The following is a 20,061-nucleotide window of genomic DNA, read 5'->3' as shown; positions in this document are numbered from 1 at the left end:
GTGGAGTTTTGTCAGGACTAGCTCTTCCAAGGCTGTCAGTAGTTCTAATGGAATGTTGCCTACTCTCAGGGCCTTGTTTCGACTCAGGTCTTTCAGTGTTCCATCAAACTCTTCACGCAGTATCACATCTCCCATTTCATCTTCATCTACATCCTCTTCCATTTCCATAATATTGTCCTCAAGTACATTGCCCTTGTATAGACCCTCTATATACTCCTTCCACGTTTCTGCTTTCCCTTCTTTGCTCAGAACTGGGTTTCCATCTGAGCTATTGATATTCATACAAGTGGTTCTCTTTTCTCCAAAGGTCTCTTTAATTTTCCTGTAGGCAGTATCTATCTTACCCCTAGTGAGATAGGCCTCTACATCCTTACATTTGTCCTCTAGCCATCCCTGCTTAGCCATTTTGCAGTTCCTGTCGATCTCATTTTTGAGACGTTTGTATTCCTTTTTGCCTGCTGCATTTACTGCATTTTTATATTTTCTCCTGTGATCAATTAAATTCAATATTTCTTCTGTTACCCAAGGATTTCTACTAGCCATCGCCTTTTTACCTATTTGATCATCTGCTGCCTCCACTACTTCATCCCTCAAAGCTACCCATTCTTCTTCTACTGTATTTCTTTCCCCCATTCCTGTCAATTGTTACCTTATGCTCATCCTGAAACTCTGTACAACCTCTGGTTTAGTCAGTTTATCCAGGTCCCATCTCCTTAAATTCCCACCTTTTTGCAGTTTCTTCAGTTTTAATCTACAGTTCATAACCAATAGATAGTCTACATCTGCCCCTGGAAATGTCTTACAATTTAAAACCTGGTTCCTAAATCTCTGTCTTACCATTATATAATCTATCTGATACCTTTTAGTATCTCCAGGCTTCTATGTATACAACCTTCTTTCACGATTCTTGAACCAAGTGTTAGCTATGATTAAGTTATGCTCTGTGCAAAATTTTACCAGGCGGCTTGTTTCATTTCTTACCCCCAATCCATATTCACCTACTATGTTTCCTTCTCTCCTTTTTCCTACAATCGAATTCCAGTCACCCATGACTAGTAAATTCTAGTCTCTCTTCACTATCTTAATAATTTCTTTTGTCTCATCATACATTTCATCGTCATCTGCAGAGCTAGTTGGCATACAAACTTGTACTGCTGTAGTAGGCGTGGGCTTCATGTGTATCTATGCCACAACAATGTGCTCACTATGCTGTTTGTAGTAGCTTACACGCACTCCTATTTTTTATTCATTATTAAACCTGCTCTCCTGCATTGCCCCTATTTGATTTTGTATTTATAGCCCTGTATTCACCTGACTAAAAGTCTTGTTCCTCCTGCCACCGAACTTCACTAATTCCCACCATATCTAACTTTAACGTATCCATTTCCCTTTTTAAATTTTCTGACCTACCTACCCAATTAAGGGATCTGACATACTACGCTCTGATCCATAGAACGCCAGTTTTCTTTCTCATGATGACAACGTCCTCTTGAGTAGTCCCTGCCTGGAGATCGGAATGGGGGACTATTTTACCTCCGGAATATTTTACCCAAGAGGATGCAATCATCATTTAACCATACAGTAAAGCTGCATGCCCTCGGGAAAAATTGCAGCAGTACTTTCCCCTTGCTTTCAGCCGTTCGCAGTACCAGCACAGCAAGGTCGTTTTGGTTAGTGTTACAAGGCCAGATCAGTCAGTCATCCAGACTGTTGACCCTACAACTACTGAAAAGACTGCTGCCCCTCTTCAGGAACCACATGTTTGTCTGGCCTCTCAACAGATACGCCTCCGTTGTGGTTGCGCCACCTATGGTACGGCTATCTGTATCGCTGAGGCACGCAAGCCTCCCCACCAACGGCAAGGTCCATGATTCATGGGGGGGGGGGGATTATTTAAGATTATGTGGGAATACAAAAAGATACATTATTTTATCTTCGATGGTTGCTGAATGATTCACGTTCTTATGTTTTGTATGGTAGTCACATACAAAGGCGGGTTAGTCACCTAACACATGTTATGGGCTCTGTGCTGTCTGGAGTTCTGCAGCCACATTGCTTGGATTTTCAGGAGAAAGTAGTTTTTTGATATGCCCTCACATCATATGACATAGGCCATTGAACAAAACCTTTGGACAACCAGATTTTTCTAAAGTCTGACAGTTATTCTTTTGAATTAAGGTTAGCAGTAACTTAACTGACTTGGTACTGTTATTGTGACACTGTTTTAAGTTCCTGCCAATAATTTTGAGTTCAGCTACAGTGATGCTGTACAGTATGTTTGTCTACCATGACTGAATGGAATACTGTAAAGTTTCCATGCCTGCTTTAATTTTTAACCTGTTCAGCTATGCCACTCACTTCTGTCAGATGTCACACTGTGAAGTTTCCAGCTTCCGCTCAGGCTTTACCAAATGGTGTGTCACAAAGTTTTACTGTGTGGCATGGTCTACAGAGAATGTCACAATAATGTGTTCTATCCAGAGGCCTAAACTTTGTAATACTTAGTGAAACAGTACATAATTGACAATTTGTAGATGGCTATGATTGAAAATTGATTTTTTTTCTTCATTTGTTTTATCTGCCAACAGTCACTGGTTTTGTGTTTACAATTACCAGTTTTAGTGGTGCAATCATTAGGATGTAAAGTGTTCATATTTGTAGCTGATTCACACTTCAGTTTGGGCATGAAATATACTTACTTCTTCTGAGATGTAGATGATGTATTGCAAAAACCATCCGGAATTGCCAATATTTGTCTTTCATGTAAAACTTATTATGGGAATACAGTGGAATCTCATTGCCATGTTTCTGAAAGGACCACAGATTTTGAACGTGATAAGTGGGAAACGTTCTATGGAAAAATACCTAATTTGGTAATTATTCGACTTTTTTGTCAGTGAAAAAGTGGAATTAAGGGTGCCATCTTTGGCGTAATATAGTATAACATCACAAGTCCTGACAAGCTATGTCAATACATTATGTTCAAAATGTGCCCTTTTTGAGATCAAATTTGGAGTGTCAAACCCAGAAAATCTCAAAATTGCGTGTTAGTACATAAAAAGCAAAAATGTATTAAACTTGGCTACATTGGCTAAATCCAATACATCTGATGTGTACACTTCTACCATCAGCCAACTGTAATGCAAGAGTCATGTGATGTGAGAGCAATAACCTCTTGCATCCAAAATGCGAACCTGGTATGTGAAATAGAAAAAATAAGATTATGCTAAAAATAACATATAGTGTGTAGTCCTGCCTTCACAAACTTTTGAAAAACATGTCAATAGTTGACTGTTTCTTTTGTCCTGATTTTAATATTATACTGCCCATCTAAGTTAACATGTTCATCGTTTCTTTGTTGACTTCCAAACTTAGAAACATAATGCTTAACTGTGTCCATTGCTTCAGCAGTTTTTGACATTGTAGGAATCAATATAAGTTCTGGTTCATCCTTGTCTTCACTTTCTTCTTGTTTTTCTGTCATCTGTTCCTGTAAGACTTCATCAGTTGTTATGGTTTGAAAGACAGCATCACCTTCCTGACAGTCACTATATTCATCAAAGATAAGGCAGTAAGAGTTTTCTTCTTGCCCTATTATTTGTTGCCATTGTTCAGCAGCAATTACTTCATTTTGTACTGTTATGTCTTCTGTGGGTATCTGATGAAAGCCAATCTTCTTGAAGCAGTTTGAGATTGTGCTTTTCTGCATGGAATCCCTGGCACTTCTCGCAAATTTCATCATAGAATGAAGACAAGCTGGCCTCTTCTGTACAAGAATGTTCCTTTATTTTTGAGTAAGCATTTTATAATGCCTTCTTCAAGTGGCTGAAGGTGACTAGTACAGTGGGGAGGGAAAAACACTGAATTTTTACTATGTAAATATGACATTTCTTGGGGATGCACTGCACATTGGTCAGTAAGCAGGGTGATTTTCCTATTTCAAATGCCTAACCTTGCATCCTAGGCACACAGTAATTGTTTGAATATATTTGTCATTACCCATGCATTTACATTACACGCATATTGACATGGAAATGTCTGCACATTTTTGAAGCATCTTGAACACTTCACCTTTCCAATTAGTCATGGCATGATCTATTCTGTTCCACTTTCATTAGAACATAATAAATCAGTTAGCCTCTCTTATTAAATTTTCCGCTGTGGTACGTTTCTCCTCTGAACTTAAGAGTTTTGTCATGCAGAAGGTGAAAAAATAAACCTGTTTCATTTGAATTAAAAACATCATAGAGACTGTTCTTTCCTATGATTGATGGAAGAATGTTTTTCCATAACTGAACAGTGTCAATGTTCACGCTTCAGCCTCACTTTGAACAAATGTATATTTGAACAAATGTATACCTAAGTTATGTGTGTTCTTAAAACTTTCGTTCCAACAGTTGGATACTTTGAAATCTGTGAGGCCCAACTCCTGTGTCAAATGTATTGCTTTCATTTTTGTTTGCAATTTCCTGTTTCCAAACATACTGTTTCAATTATTCTTTGTTTACTTAGTGGTGTAATTAATGTTGATGAGGAGTGTTCAGTTTTTATGCAGTATAAACACGCTTCATGTAAGAGTTTTTGTCAATTTCCTGATTAATATTCCACTCTCCTTCATTTGTTAACTGTCTCTTGTTTGTCCCCCACCTAAGTTGGAAGTCGTCTACTGTAGCAGTCGATCAGTATGGCGTGCAAAGTTGCCGGCACTGAATAGCATTGTCTCCCTGCACATTTCTGCACCACACAGCTGCAAATTTCCTACTTCCACCACTCTCATGACTCTTGGCAGCAAAAGTTGCAATGGCCAAACAGTACGAATATTGCCAAATTTGAATGCACAAAGCAGAGAGGGAGAACACACAAATGAGTCAGTTTAACATACATTTAGTGCCCTTTCGGCTGGGACTTCCAAAAATTGACGTAATATGTGGGAAAATGTGGTAATGAGGGATGTACTAATGAGATTCCACTGTATAGGTCCAAGTCAAGATAGCCAGACGATCAGAATACAGGGAGTTTTGTCTCAGTTTATGCTCAAATTTGTATACTGCTGTATTGCCATAGGTCATGTGATCTGACATCTGAGATATTGCCTTTGTTTTATATTGTGTGAATACATCAAATTATTATTATTTTATCGACATTTTATACGTGATTGATGGAACTTGGGACTTAAAAAAAGGTGTTGTTTTTTGATATCATAAAATTTTCTGTTGCGAACAATGGTTCTTATTTAATTTATTTTTCATGAGTTGCATTTTTGATGAAAACTCCCATTTTCACTCATCTTTTGTTGCATTATGATGAATTAAATGAGTGGCTTGATGTGTGTGAACTGGTAAATTATTCTGGAACTTTCACTGTTACACAAGCAAGTGAAAATTTGTCATTATTGACACTTCTGCTTCTGCAGATATTGTGAAGGAAAATTTATTTCACATTTCCAATGATAACCTACTGTTTATTTGCATTGCAATAAGGTTTTCTGTATAATGCAGCAATTTACACACTTCAGGGTCATATTTAACTCATCAAAATGTAACAAAAAACACACTTGGAAGTGTAAATTCTTTCCTGGAGTGCATCAGATGCCAGATAAAGAAAGTAAATAAAGTAAATAAAAATGTAAAATAAAAAATGGTCAAATGTTTTGTTTAATGATTTGACTAAAAATGTAAAATAAAATAGACTGGAGAAACATTTGATGTGTATTTGAATGCTGCTTGAGAGATCATGTACAAAAAATAAGATTACATTGTCTACATAATTCACTAGATAAATGTCCTCTGGTACCATTCGTAATTCTAAGATACTGAGTCCAATGTTGAGCTTCGAATTCTCAATCGGCACCTCATATGCTGTACATGATCCTGAGCATCATTCAAAGGCGCATCAAATGTTTCTTTAATCTTTTTTATATTCTACTTTTGGACAAATCATTTCACAAAACTTTTGACAGGCTTGTTTTCCAATTTTTTTGTTTCACAATTATTTTTATTGACAGTTCAGTATCACAACAATGTAAATTTTTATGTACCAAGCTGGTGGGCCTTGAAAAGATGAACTTTTTGATCCTTCATTTACATAGCTAGCAGGCAGCAGTTGTTTGTCTAATAGTTAAACTTTCCCTTAAATCACTAAGTTTTTCTTAATTATCATGACTACTTTCAAACAATTAACCATTGTTTCTTCTTCTAGTCAAGACCTCATGCTAGACAATTTCGTACTCCATTAGTCCATTTCCAACTCTTCATTTAATTGTGAAAAGTCAGACAAAAATTCATCGTGTAGTGTGTAGGGAGTCTCGTTTTTGCTCCACTCAAATAGTTGACCAAAAATGTGTTACAGCAGCAAATCTTCAATGGAAGGTGGAGTTGAGTGGTTGATTAAACAAGACTGAAAATGTTAATAATGTTTAGAACAATGTGTACTCCATTGTAGCTAACTAGTACGGAAAACACACACACACACACACACACACACACACACACACACACACACACGCACAGCAAAAAAGAGCATGCATGCATTTGTTAGCTTTACATCTTTCATTGTTTATTTTCCACCCAGGACTTTCAGTTATCATATTAGGAGCAAGTATTTTGATATTAAGGAGGAACCTTCATCACTTCTTAGTTTTTTTTAATACGGAATTTGCATCCATGACAGTTTTGTGTAGTTATGAGCAGAAACGCAGAAAACTTCCTGTTCAACTGAAACTCAAAATTATCCACAGTGTCAAAGACAATCATAATGTTAAACTCACCATCAAAGGATCCTCTTTGTATGCTACATTGTAAAATAATTAGGCTTTTCCAAATGTTGAAGCTTAAGTTCATTCTGTATTGAAAATGAAACAAAAATTTGTATGTCATCATTCAAAGATTTAGAACCTTCTTCGTAATATGGCCTCATGGAATGAGAAGTGAGGATATTGTTATATACAAAAATGTATTGCGAGAGAAAGCGTGAGAAGTGGCACTGAAAATTGTGATTCGACATAGACATCAAACACCTGGTTTGGCCTGTTAAAAAAGAAGTGATAAATTCAGGTGAGGGAACTGAGGCTGAAGAATACTGAAGAACAATATTTTGATGCATCTGATTCGAGGATATAAGGCAAACATTTTCAACTTTGGTGATACTGGCATCTTTTTTTCAATTTTCTCTCCACAGTAACATACTCTGCCCACGTAAAGCACACATTTCTGCGAGTTGCACAGGCCCCATACCAAATCTGCTTCGTAGACTAAAAACAGGGGCTGTTGCACTGGCCGACCTGGATGCAGTTTTCCACATCCACCAAGGAAAATGCAAGGCTGGTTCCCACTTCTTGCCTCTGATATACAGTGTGCAAACACTTTGAAAACTGTCATGTTTGAACATGCAATTGCACTATATGCGTCTGGAACAGGTATACAGATTCATCCCTTGGGTGGGGGGGTTGAGCTGTCAGTAGCTTTAAACAGGATGCATATGCCCCAGGAACTCCAGGGAAAAAACTGGGAATTTTTTCATCGAGTAGAAAACTGGGAAAAATTTGGGAATTTTTCATTGTTTTCAGTTAAATTTTTGTAATTTTGATTGGTAACAACTGATATCATAACAAAGACTTTTACTTTAGCCCTCTACTGCAGAATAATAGTGCAACAATAAAACATGAACTAGAGAGAAATACCGATTTAAGACTTAAGTTGTAAAGAAAATGTGTCATTTACAACAACAAAACACAGTGCGCACATAAGCATATGCCAGCAGCGAAATGTGTCAAAGGCTTTAGGACCAAGGCTGTTCAGTACTTCGTAACAACAAACTGCTTTTGATGAGCGTGGGATCACATCTTTTTAAATTAGGTTCATTGTAGCAGTTGCGGTGGACTCAAGTGCATGCACACAGCTGAAACCATGTATGACCAGCACCTTGTCCTGCCTCTGGCTACTTGAAGTGTTGCTGCTAGATGTATAAGCAATAGCTGCAAGCAGCTAAATGCTACCTGGAAAAGTTTTTCTGGCATGTCCAAGCTCCCAGATTCGTGCATGTGCAGAGCTGTAGTGAGGAGTAATCTTCACGTCACCTGTGTTTACATTTTGTGATTTTGCTGTTCTCTTTTGTTTACAGCTCTCACGTCAAATGAAAACAAAACAGATTTTTGTGGCTGTAAGCTATCAAATGAACTAAAATACATTCACATAATCATGGAAGATTAAAATGTCTAATTACTTTCAGTTTTCTGATTTTATTTTATTTCCATGTTACTGGCAAGCAAGCATTAATCACTTAGTAGAACAATGAAGTTATTTTTGTCAGTTTGCTAAAGAAATTTGGAGTTTATTCATCTTTTCTGCAGAGACGCTCAGTTTATTTGAAACAAAGTGTTTCATTCCACACTATTACTAGTGTTAACTTTTCGCTGAGTTTAAAGTGCACGTTTTCATCTTCTGGCACTTAAGGCATTAATGCCATACTAAAGAAGCAAACATGAGATAATGCAGTGATGGTACTCCAAAAAAGTTGGCTCCCCGAAAATTGAACTGAAAAGCTTTAGAGAATTTTACATACCTGCCTTCTGTTAAACGCAGCTTACATGTTGCGGTGCATCAAAGATCTTTCCAAAATGCTTTATTTTGTTGCTGGGTTATATTTTGTATAGTGCCTGTGTATAAAACATTTATGATTCAGGGGATTGATAAGTTTTACAGTTCTGAAGGAAAGTATGGTGTCACTTAATGCAGAGAAATTGTATTTTCGCCTGTGAAAAACTATATTTTTAACAGTGAATTCTGGGAATAATCCGGGAACATTCTTTTTCCTTTTGGCCTATACCCCCCTGTTAAAATGTGTTTGGGAGTGGCAACTTCATCATAATAATAGCCTATATAAGGGTATGGTTGGTTCACCATGAAATCGGGGAAGTACCATACCAATCATAACCTGGTATTGGCTAGATGAAAGTGCACATGAAACCAAAGTATGTGAAAGAACCAAATACAGAGTAAGGAAAATGGACAGTGCTGCTCTGTGTTGATATGACTGTAATGAAAAGTTGATACCATTAATAATTGGAGATTTTAAAACCTAGAAATACTGCCAAAGGCATCAATGACTGAAGAAATTTTTGATGAGATTATTTAGCAGTTTAAATGTCAAGATTGATGCATAGGAAGAAATATTGTTTTTATTACTGAAAGATGCCTTTCATGTCTCAAGGCAGCCTCATTTCTTAGGAACACAAATTTTTTCTTTTTCATGATAACTGAACAAATCTCCTCCGCCCCAGGGCTTGGACATAATTAATTCTGTGAAATCAAAATATGAAATTACTGTTGTGGATAGGTGAATGTCGTTCCTTGGGAGAATGATGGCAATAAAAATGAACATTTTATGGCTATGCAACAGGTTTCATAATACTCTGAATGCCTATGTTTAATTTTTTTTTTTTTTTTTTTTCAAACATTATCGTTCGTTCCATATCATTTGAGGAAGGTAGAAAGTCATCACAGATGATGTAGCTCAAGAAACCGTTTGGGATTTTTTTTCCTTGTGTTTTTTTACACCTCAGATGGATGTAATTAAGCTGTGTGATGTTCATATAAAGGAACAAGCTGAAATAGGTGCTGGTGAAAGGTGTAACCCAGAAGAAAAATTAAGTAAAAATTTTCACTGCCAGCAGAAAATCTTTTGATGTTAGAAATTAAACCATTGTTTGTACAATTACGAACTCAAACAGCTGTTTCAAGGCATTTGTGACATCAAACAGTGACATGCAAGTTCAGTGAGATATTGCTGATTCCATACATTTTTATATTTTTGTCATTGACCTGCCATCCTATATTTAGAAGTTTTCGCACATGAAGAAGTAGTTAGCATTTTTTGAAGGTTATCTTGACACCTTTGGTCCATTAAGATTGGGACATATTTTGAGCTCAAAGTCAAGCTCATGAGTCAGCTAGCCTTTATATCCTGATGATGATGATGATGATGCAGCTGTTATGTCTGAACTAAAGATCAACAATTTATCAGTGGTTGGTTGGTTTGGGGAAGGAGACCAGACAGTGTGGTCATCGGTCTCATCGGATTAGGGAAGGATGGGGAAGGAAGTCGGCCGTGCCCTTTCAGAGGAACCATCCCGGCATTTGCCTGGAGTGATTTTGGGAAATCACGGAAAACCTAAATCAGGATGGCTGGACGTGGGATTGAACCGTCGTCCTCCCGAATGCGAGTCCAGTGTCTAACCACTGCGCCACCTCGCTCGGTAATTTATCAGTGAATTTGCTACAACTTAGTTCAACATTTTTGCCCCCCCCCCCCCCCCCCCCCGCCTCCCACCCTCATCCACAAAAAGAAAGACCTACCTACCAACTGAAGAAATCCATTGTGAATTACTGCCATTTACTATATTAGCAGTAGAACACAACCTGTTGCAAAAGGAAAGGGAAGTCCTGGATTTGTTGTGAACTTAATCACAAATGGGTTTTAATTTGCATAATGTTTCATAATTATTCATTAAAAGAGAACTTTTTCTGAAAATATTGTTAAGTAAAAGTGAGTTTCATTATCACTCTTATGACAGTTACAGTGAGATCAGTTGAAATATTTGTTAAATGTGGGAATTCCTTATAAATGGGTTCATTAATAATGAGTTTTATTGAAATACAATTACTAATATCTTATGATCTACCCTCCACTGAGGGTACCTACACCTGTTCCATGCTTGTGGTGCACAATGTTTGATACACCACATTTGAAGTAGATGCACTAAATAATATGACAATAAGGCAACTAGATACTGATTAATTGATCCTTTGTTTTAGATAAGCAGGAGTCTTAAGTTCACAAGAGTTTTAAAAGTCATTGTAATGTCTGATTTACTAAATTGTTATACAAGAAATTTGTAGTTTGTTTCCAGTGTGGGTGGCTTACATCATGTTTGTAAATTGGCAGTTACCAACAATTTTCTGGTCTGTAAGTTTACCCTTTAAATTAACTCTGCAATTGCGAACTAAACAATACAATAATGTTAAATTTTAGTTTTGTGAGATTGCTTACTACTAGGTGAGCATGTGAAAGAGTGGTGATTTGTGCATGTGTAGTTTGATTATTTTTTCCTGTGCAGTTGTATAAAAACACTTTCATTTTGCTTTCAAGTACTCAGCATGTGTCAGTTAACCTTGTTGGGAAAACTCAGCGAATCTTTACAGTTATTTTGCTGTATTTCTATATAGAATTAATAAGAATGCTAAGTATCAAAGAACTGTATTTTCTGATAGTTCCATTGCTTTGAGACACCAATATAAACTTTATCAGTATATTAGAAAATGATCCATATATTGGAGATTCTCTTCACACTGATAAACTTTCTAAGGCTGTTGTTTCACTAGTGGTTCGTTAAGAACTTGAACTCATTACTGGTGCAGTAATTTCTTTTTTGGTCACCATCATAATGATATTAATCATATCAGTTAAAGATAGTCAGAAAATTCAGGATAGACTATCATCACATATCTCAGAATAAATAGGAAGTCGTTCTGATAAGGGGAAGTTCATGACCTCAGCACTGCACAAAAATGTGCTCAAAATGTAAATCACTCATCCAAGAAACAGTGGTATGAGCCATTTGCATACAAAATGTGGGTGTTGTCTGCTACTGCCATCTGAAGAGCCTATTAATGTGTGATTCCCGGTCAAGCCACAAACATGATATTCTATTGGATGACATTTTTTTGAACAAGGATTTTGCATGCAAACTATTGCCAACATAGACAACAAAATATTACCAACATCTTGATATATACTTCTGTAGGCAATAAAAACGCTAGATGAGGTGTTGATTTAAGACTACAGCGCAAAAGCTACAAATAAAGCTACACAGTCATCATTTAACCATAAGACACATCAACTCTCTGCACTGAAGTACAAGTCTTTGTTACAGTATGCTTGACAAAAGACAGATTATGACATTGATGTATCACTGACATCATTTTTGAAAATGTAATTAGTCTAATGTTTGCAATTGAACTGCTTGAATGCAGAAGTGGGGTATTGAATACAAAGAAATTGCTTTAGTCAGGTGTGCATATTGTTCTCTGCAATTTTGTGTTGACTACTTCATTGAAATTCCACTTTGAAGACTGAACAGGTTAGTAAAAAATGTTGGTTGTTCAAACAGCATAATTATTTTTGAGCTAAGGAAAATATAGCAGTGAGCCACAACATTGATTTTTTTTATTGATCCTGTTATATCAGTAGTTTGTATTTCCTATTACCGAAATTCCTCTCTTAATCCTTGAACAGGTGATCATTCAGATGTCTCTCATATTAAACTGCACAGTTCTACATGTGACTGACTCATACTGCTGTTTTTGGGATGAGAAATTTATACTCTAGCCATGTTTTCATGTGTGGTTTTGAGCATTTGTGGCCATGCACTTCCTTTGTGAGCTACAGACCTACTTATAAAAACCACACAAATATGCTCTTAATGTTGCAGCCCATTTAGGCCAAATAGTTATTTTGACGGTGGGGGTTGGAGGGGGGAATGGGGGACAGGAGGGGAGATGGTTTGGGAAGGATGTGCCTGTGTGGAACATGTATTTGCTTCATGAGATGTGACACTCATTTAGGCTGGGGCAGGGGAGAAGGCCACCATGAAAAACACTGGAACACTGGGGAAAATAGTACAGACGAGGGACTGACATTGAGGCTTGAGAGAGAGAGAGAGGGGGGGGGGGAGAGAGAGAGAGAGAGAGAGAGAGAGAGAGAGAGAGAGAGAGAGAGAGAGAGAGAGAGACAGTTACAGAAGCTGATCTGGGGAAGAGTATGAAAATAATGGAGGAGGAATAAGAGGCTTTTGCAGAGCAGGTAGTGAAATGTAGTGAGAACAGGAAGGGGTCAAGAGGGAGGTGGAGAAAAGGAACTAGCTGATGTTGGGATAGGTGATCAGGGCATGCAGGAATGAAATTTAAAAATTCATTCTACTTTTACATTATAGTAAATAATCATATTAAAAACAGCAAAGTACATTTTAGCTGTCATACATTTAGGTTTGTCATTAAAAGATAACTCTCAGTAGCAACATATGTGCTAATGACCTATATACATTTACAGAAGTTCAGTTATGCTTATGCTTGAATTTCTCTCTCTTTTGGTACACAGGAAAAAATTCCAGAAGTTTCAAGATAAAAAACTGCGCCTAAATCCAGGTGACTATAAGGAAGTAAAAAAAGCCAGAAAAGAAGGAACCCTTCATGGAGTGCTGCTTGACCGCCGAGCAAAGATGAAGTCGGATCGATATTGTAAATGATTGGGATGTAGTATGCAGATTGCTAATAAATCTGTTTCATTGATAAAACTGTTGAGCGATGCAATCTGTGTGTGCCGTACTGACGATCTACGACTGGTTTTCCAGCTGATTCCTGAAAATATCCATTGTTCATTAGTTTTATTTCTTGTATATATTATATGTCTATATTTAGTGGAAATTGTATGTGTAAATGCCAGTAGATTATTTTCACAGTCACATTATATAATATTTCACTTGTACATTTTTCATTATGTGATGAATTTTGTAAAAGATCGCTACCAAAATAGTAAAAGTAAAATAAAACACAGCCACATTCATTTATTGTCTTCTGAAGCTACTGACCGTATGTAAGTAGTCCAAATAATAACTGATAAATTTCCATGCAGATGTATCTCATATAAATTTATTTTGGATCATTTACACTTTTCTTTTATGCCTTTCATTGTGAATAAATAAAATTTGAACAAATCATCTGTAGCATAAAGAAATTTGATGCTCTGGTGATGCTGTTTGTCCTAGTACACTCATGATTCCTAATAATTACAGCTAGCTGAGCAACTTCAAAGTTGTTTACTGTTTCGTAGGTTAATAATGATGTTCTTTAGCTATAATTGCCTACAGCCAGTTGTTGCTGTTGGCAAGTGAGGTGCTCTCAGCCCTTGTAAGGCCAATTGAGGAGCTGCTTGATTTAGAAGTAGCAGCTCTGGCCACAAAAGCTGACAACAGCCAGTAGAATGGTGTGCTGACCACATGCCCCTCCATATCCGCATGCAGCTATGGCTATCTGCTGAGGATGAGACAGTGATAAATGTTTAGATACAAATCTGCTTCCCCCATTGGTACTCCTGTTTTCAACCCCCCCCCCCCCTGCCCCCTCCCCCCCCCCCCCCTGCCACATACATCATGTAAAAACAATTGTTCTATATTTTGTTACTTTCAATAGCGATATAACCTCAGTGGGCACAATATAATAATATTAAGCGAATTAAAAACAAAATGCTGAATTTTATATAAATCATCATATGACTGATTTCACTTTTAGTGTAGTAATGGTTGTGCAATAAATATTTTCAAAATAAAGAAGAATGTCAGCATTTTGTCACACAAGGAAGTTCCAACTGATGAGCAAATAGATGTTTCCAGGTTGAAAAGATGTGTGTGTGTGTGTGTGTGTGTGTGTGTGTGTGTGTGTGTGTGTGTGTGTGTGTGTGTGTGCGGATGGGGAGGGAGGGGGTAACTGAGATTGCACGGGATCTTCATGAGGTGGATATCGTAAATGAAGACATGCAGGATTCTGATCTAATTAAGTAGAAACTTGGAACACGCAAACATTTCCAAGAAAAGCTAAAGTTTAAAACGGGCAAGATGTGAATCGAAGAAAGAAAGAAAGGAAGGAAGAAGGCACATAAAAAAGAATAAAAGAGTACTGTGTGCAAATTAAATTTCAAAGAAACAAACAATTGATGAAATAAAACGGTCTATAGCTGGCCAACATAAAAGTGGTAGTATGAAGAAAGATGGCTGGTAACCATTCAGAAGCAACATTGAGTGATATGTGTCTGCCAGCACATGCCCCACAGCTTGATTGTGGAACACTGTATGCTGAAAAGCGTGAAATTTTGACACTACTGCCCAGATCAAGAGGCCGGTACAAACTTTTGTAATGAATGATATGTCCTTAAAGTGATGTTGCCCATTGATGCAAAATAGATGATAGCAGACAATCTCTGGGGCATATACCAGTTCTATCTATATTAATACCACTTGAGTCCTAATAATAAAAATTCTCAATTGTTTTGGTGTACTGTGAAGCATCAATAATGACCAACCTATCACAGACTCCCTGAACAGATTGTTTAAATACTAACAGATCACATCCTTTGTCGGTAAATCTTCACTGTCATTAAAGATTGGTCAGAATATTCTAGAGTTGTGACTCACATAGACCGTGTATATTTCATATCTGGATTTACAGAAGTTATGGGCAGATGGAGGAATCCCTGATGTACTAAATGCAATGAAGAGTATCAATGTTATATTAGACATATTGATATTAAACTCAACATTTCTGCCAGAATACTTTATTTCCATTTAACTACAGGTGTAGCTATTCCTTCTAATCCCAAAAATATGCTTTGTCAGAAATGTTGTGCACCCCATACTGACCAGCAGACAGCAAGCTACTTATGGGAATTGTCTCAGCCTCGCATGCATGTGGTATGCCACACTGATTGTCCAAGCATACATTAACTGCACAGGGAGGAGTCATTGTTGAAGAAGTCCAGCATTTCATGGCACAAAAAAAACCCAAGAGTTGAAATTAATGGACCAGATAATTTGTCTTAAGCCTAAGAAAAAACACTCTATGGCCTACAATGTGTGGAAAAGCTTTTGCATAAATGTAATTAAAAAGTAGACAAATATAACATCTCAGTGTGCTGCTCCCACAACTATCAAAGTGATTAGTTAACTGGAAGCATGTAGTGTGGCGTGATTAGTTGCCTAGTGAGGTACTTAATCTGCAACGTGGTGGATGTAGTCAGGCCAGAGGTAATGTTTTGGGGACTTTTTTGTACCACGACTTTGGCCTAAGTCATTTAGATTACTGTGAACACAAACTAGGATGTTTACTTCAACACTCTCTCTGATCAAGTGTTTCCCTTCTTTCTGCATCTTGAAGATGAATATGCTTTGGATGTTCCCTTCTTCCCAGATCACAACAATCATGCGCAAAGGGCTGCAAGCATATATTTCTGATTTGAGAAACACTCGGGCAGTCTTATCGTACCTTGACTGGCCCACTAAATCACCTGATCTTAATCCCATAGAAAATGATTAGGACTGTTTAGAGCAGCACATGAAATGCCATTTGGTAGCTTCATAAGATCTAATAATCAGTGAGTGGATTCTGCTGGATCTGGCTAAATTGGGGCTATTATTGAGGCTAATGGTGATGCCCCACAGTATTCGTGTGACGTCTTGTCAGTTTGATAATTTTTTGCCTATTATGGTTATCTGAGGGTGTCTAGGTGGCAGTTTCACCTATCAAATGTTTGTACATGTGTACACTATGCAGGAATATAGAAGGGACCAGTGACCAGGAAGGCAGCTATACTGAGGCAGAGGCTGATTGAAGGGAACATATGGTATGTTTCTTGGGGAACCTCCTGTGCAATACAAACAGCTGTCAGTGACTGGTATGGATCATAAGTATTGCTTCAAGGAGTGTGCTGACTATGCAGGTATTGTTATTGGAATTTGCTGTAGGCATCAGGAAGTTTTGAAGTTGCCAACAAGTTAGACTTCTAATGGATGAACAGAAAGAGCATAACATCATCTATGTGGAAATGCTTGAACATGAAATGGGCACTGAAAATTTCCTGTAGCATGATGTGAAGGTAAATGAGACATGGGTCTGTGACTGTGTAGTGGCAATGAAGAAGCAGTCCGAGTGGTTTGGGAAAAAGCTTTATCACATGTTAGTTGATTGTAGACCTAAGTGCTGATCACTGTTTTCTTTAATTCTAAAGATTTTATGCATCATAGATTCGTACACAATGTCCACACAGTAAACAAACAACTGAATGTAAGTGTAGCCCATCTACAAAATGTTAGGTACAGAAAGAGGCCTGAAATCCAGGAAAACCGTTCTTTGATGTGGCGTCGTGACAATATACCAGTTCAAGCATCTCACCTGATGGGCGTATATGTGATAACACATTGCTTAGATGTGTGTTGCTCACTGTATTCTGTTGACATAATCCCAATCTTCTTTATATACTACAATTCAAAAATTGTGTTTAAAGGCCACCATTTTCAAATAATAGAATCAAGAAAATCTGAAGGTAGTTACTTGAACCTTCCCAAAAAATTTGAATAACTGAATAAACTTTAGGGATGATGATTTATGAGGTGGGAGGAATACTCTGGAAAGCACGGTGCCTTAAATGCAGGAAGATAAACAATTAACACATTCAGTTTTTCTAACATCTTTCGTACATTATGTCATTTTACCGAAGTATGACGTAATCGTTTGTGTAGGCTCGAACTTCTCTATTGTCAGTCCTAATTTCAGAGATATTCAATTTACTTGCTAGTTTTAAAAGTAATTAAACATGTTAAAATCACTTCATTTCCATAGCAACAGTCCATGTGAATTGGTGACTGTGGGACAGTTTTACGTAACATTGATTTCTGTTTAGTGCTGCTAACTGGACATTCACTGTTCATTTGCTGGAGATCTAACAAGTCAGTTCTAACATCCTCCCTCACAACACTGCATTCAGGAGGATGACGGTTCAAATCTGTGTTCGGTCATCTTGATTTAGGTTTTGGGGATTTCTCTAAATCGCTCCAGGCAAATGCTGGGATGGTTCCTTTGAAAGGCCAAGACCAACTTCCTTCCCCATCCTTCCTTAATCTGATGGGACTGATGACCTCGCTGTTTGGTCCCCTCCCTTAATCAACCAACCACACAACGGCCTGGGGATCACTTAAATAGGTAACCTGAAAATGTGAAAGCAATACCTGTAATCGACAGCGTGCCTGTTGACATTTCAGCTCCACCTGCTGAAAGTACTGTGCTAAATACTTTCCAATTGTAATAAATTATGGCAGTGAGGTATCCTTCAGAGTTAAAGAACTTAACATCCAGTAAGTAAATGATTTAAAGTCTCTTCTGCTATAATTGTTCTGTCTTTTCACATAATGTTTCCACCTTGAAAGTGAGCCTTCACTTTTTTTCCCAAAGAATCTTATCACGTTTCAGATTTGAAAGTCTACATCAGCTCCACAGTTTGTCCCCAATAATTTCTTTAACTATTGGCCTGTTAGTTCAATGTTGTTCTGCTCAAAAAGCAGATAGTAGCATTCAACCGTCATGCTGTATCCTTGCAGATGGCACACACAGGACCAATACCAATAAAGGAAATATACCATAACTGACAAAAAAAGAAGCACCCAGAAGGAGACGAGTAAACGAAATAAACTTCATGAATTGAGAGGGCATGTGATGTTATTTCAGCAATTAAAAAATTGAGTCAAATTTACAAACAACGTGGCAGTATGAGCCCACTTACCAGCACAACATCACATACCCCCCTGGCCTGCATGGATGCACTGATCCCGAGGCGAACTGGTACACAACTGATGTAACTACTCCTGGATGCTGGCATTGGGACATAGTTCACATCTGAGCTCATCCCAAGCATGTTCTGTCGGGATTACGTGAGGATGTTGCCATCTCAAGATCACACAGACACACGTGCCATGTATGGGCAAGTATTGTCTTATTGAAAAATGGTACTACAATAGTATCATATCAGAGATAACACATGTAAATGCAGCTTGGCAGTGATGTACCATTGTGTCATCAGAGTTCCCTCGGTCACTACCAGCCATGACATGAAGGCCCACCCAATGGTTCCCCATACCATGATGCCAGGAATAACACCGCTGTGCCTCTGAAAAACAGTGGAGGAATGGCACCTCTTTCCAGTTCATTGCCATACTCATTGACAAAGGTCATCCAATATAGTTCAGAACTGTGATTCATAGCTAAACACAATGTGACACCATTCATCAGTATTTCTTGATTCCCAGTGCCACTCCAAACACTGCTGTTTGTGTTGTAGAGTCAACAGTGGCCTATGCATGGGGACATTAATTGGTTAGTCTGGCTGATGCATGTCTCCAACCAATGGTGCTGGATAACATAGACTTTTTCAGGGCATCCATTACTTGTTTGCAGATGTCAGGCATAGATGTGAAGTGTTTATGATGTACTTGGTGCACAGTAGGGCTATCTTCCCTTGTAGTGGTCAGACATGGTTGCCTAGGTTCTTGACATTACCATGCAGTCTAAAATTGGCCCAGTGCCACTCTGAATGCCCCAGAAATCTGGATATTGCATGATTCAACCAGCTGACCAAATGGAGATGCATATTGGGACCTCTTTCAAACTGTCAGGTGCCGACAACACTTTCTCACATGAGTATGCGGCATCTCTCTATTCTTCACAGTGATCTCTCAACATCTGGTACTGTTCATACTCTTCACATACTTCACCAGGCTTGGTAACAACATTAAACACGAACAATATTAATGCACTATGGTAGCCATTCTACCTGTCGCAGACTCTTGCAACTGTAGTAAGTTATTGGTTTGTGTGTGTGTGTGTGTGTGTGTGTGTGTGTGTGTGTGTGTGTGTCCTTAGTTACGTTGACAACCTACCATGTCTCCTGGGTGCTTCACTTTTTCTGTTAGGCAATGCAGATACAATAATTTTTTAATGGAGCTGGTTGTAGTTTTCAGACTCCAAACTGCCCAATTGGAAATGCATTGTACCTCAGAATATTATAGTTAAAAACTGGAACAGCTTCCTTAATTTAGTGGTCGAATATGATGTCAAAATTTTTAAGATCTAGGTTAATGTGAATGGCAGCTAATCAAGTTTTTTAGTTTGACTGCCAAAAATTATATTTTCCTTAATAAACTTATATAATAGAAGGAAACATTCCACGTGGGAAAAATTATATATAAAAACAAAGATGAGGTGACTTACCGAACGAAAGCACTGGCAGGTCGATAGACACACAAACATACACACAAAATTCAAGCTTTCGCAACAAACTGTTGCCTCATCAGGAAAGAGGGAAGGAGAGGGGAAGACGAAAGGAAGTGGGTTTTAAGGGAGAGGGTAAGGAGTCATTCCAATCCCGGGAGTGGAAAGACTTACCTTTGGGGGAAAAAAGGACAGGTAT

The 20,061-nt window shown here is 37.9% G+C and overlaps 1 protein-coding gene across 1 annotated transcript in view; it reads left to right on the top strand.

Moving 5' to 3' along the window:
* Positions 1-13,617, top strand: part of LOC124555706 (protein FRG1 homolog) — a 39,800-nt gene extending 26,183 nt beyond the window's left edge. Inside the window, exon 6 of the mRNA XM_047129711.1 lies at positions 13,153-13,617. Within this exon, the coding sequence (XP_046985667.1) occupies positions 13,153-13,300 (148 nt within the window). The 3' untranslated portion in view covers positions 13,301-13,617. The remainder of the gene's footprint in view (positions 1-13,152) is intronic.
* Positions 13,618-20,061: the final 6,444 nt, after the last annotated feature.

This window comes from Schistocerca americana, chromosome X, assembly GCF_021461395.2.
Source record: "Schistocerca americana isolate TAMUIC-IGC-003095 chromosome X, iqSchAmer2.1, whole genome shotgun sequence".
Lineage (NCBI taxonomy): Eukaryota > Metazoa > Arthropoda > Insecta > Orthoptera > Acrididae > Schistocerca > Schistocerca americana.
This window is presented reverse-complemented; position numbering and strand designations above follow the sequence as displayed.